The 1,603-nt window shown below is 33.4% G+C and overlaps 1 protein-coding gene across 1 annotated transcript in view; it reads left to right on the top strand.

The window, feature by feature from the left end:
- LOC136039060 (peroxisomal multifunctional enzyme type 2-like) overlaps nt 1-1,603 on the top strand; it is a 55,772-nt gene that overhangs the window by 45,442 nt on the left and 8,727 nt on the right. Inside the window, exon 10 of the mRNA XM_065722545.1 lies at nt 1,058-1,175. Within this exon, the coding sequence (XP_065578617.1) occupies nt 1,058-1,175 (118 nt within the window). The remainder of the gene's footprint in view (nt 1-1,057; nt 1,176-1,603) is intronic.

Here is a 1,603-nt window from a genome sequence, read left to right on the forward strand (position 1 = left end):
TTATATTAATATAAATTTATATATATCATATAATATAAAGTTTACGTAATATAAATATATCCTAATACAAACTATAAATAAAACTAAAATTAATATAAACTGATCAATCGTGTTGGCGAAATCTGCATATCAATCAGTAAAAAAATATCATATTAGGCTTCTTTGAGTTTTAGTTCCATTTCTTTTTAGTCTCCAGTTCCGTTTTTTTTCCGAAGCTTTTGCAACCTTAAGGCAGGTACTGGTACCCCCAAAGCTTAAATTTATCTGCAATAATAACAACATCCATTAAAATTATACATCGGTTACTTGATGTTCCAAATATTTTGCCTAGATAGATAACCGCTTTTCGGATAATTGTTCTTTAATATTTCAAAAAATTCTCATTTCAATATTTTTTATATCAAATTTATATAGTAAGCCAACAATGGAAATGGGAAGAACATCTCTATCCCCCCCCCCCAATATCGTCGCCTATCCACTAAAATGACGCAATTTTCAACTCAATTACTTTACCACCATTTAATTTAACTGCACATTGAAAATAATTTAGCGGTCGCTTTGGATTAAATAGCCGTAATTGTACCATTGTATTATTGTTCTATTATAAATTGCACTACTGCCTATATTGGGATCATGACAATTTTGGCCACCAATTTTAGCCGTAATCCGAAGAAGGCAGACTTTTATCCAGAATGCAATTTTGTATGAGATGGGATTGCGTACGAGATGCGCTTATTTGCTTTAACATCCCTCTGAGAAATGGTCCTAGGTATGTACGGCTATTGCGAATATTTTCGTACGGGGGAGGGGCAGCACAGTATTTATCTCTGGGGGGTTTCTCTTACAGTAAAGTGTGTTTTCGCCCAAATGTGAGGATGTCTGCATATTAGGCCATCTTTCCAAAATCATCTTTGGAGAGTATCCTTAGACGTACAAGGGGCATAACACCCCTCAGTCCACTCAAGTACACACTAACTCCCAGAAATGTCATCGAACATGGGTATGTATGTCCTTTTTTTTATTGAGCTACCGTGACTCGAACCGTTTTGTTTTCAAGGCGCGGTTTGCTGGTCCTGTGGTCCCGGGTCAGACACTGGTTACTGAGATGTGGCGTGACGGCAATAGAGTTCATTTTGCCACCAAAGTTGCTGAAACCGGGAAATATGCTCTAACAGGTATAATTTGCAGTTTTGAAACAGACGAAAGTAGGCCCCAAGATGTTTTCAAGGGCCCCAAGAGGTTTGAAATTTTTTGAACCAAAATGAAAAAGAGTAAGAAAGATGACATAGTCTTCTTACAACTAACCCGAAAATAAAAGATTTAACTCCGCTATTTCATATAAAAATGGAAATATTTAATATATTTAATAATAAAAATATTTAATAATATTTAATATATTTAATATAAAATTATAAAATATAAAATAGGAAATATTTAATAATAAAAATGGAAATATTTAAAATCAATCTTTAGTTTGAATTACAGGGTTTTGAGATTATGCGATTAAAATTGAATCCAACACTTGGTTTATTTTCATAAAACCAGTGAGTAATTGTGAGAGCAGTTTGCTATATTAGGCATAGCATATTGTCATGCGAGACAA

The sequence above is a fragment of the Artemia franciscana genome, chromosome 19 (genome assembly GCF_032884065.1).
Source record: "Artemia franciscana chromosome 19, ASM3288406v1, whole genome shotgun sequence".
Lineage (NCBI taxonomy): Eukaryota > Metazoa > Arthropoda > Branchiopoda > Anostraca > Artemiidae > Artemia > Artemia franciscana.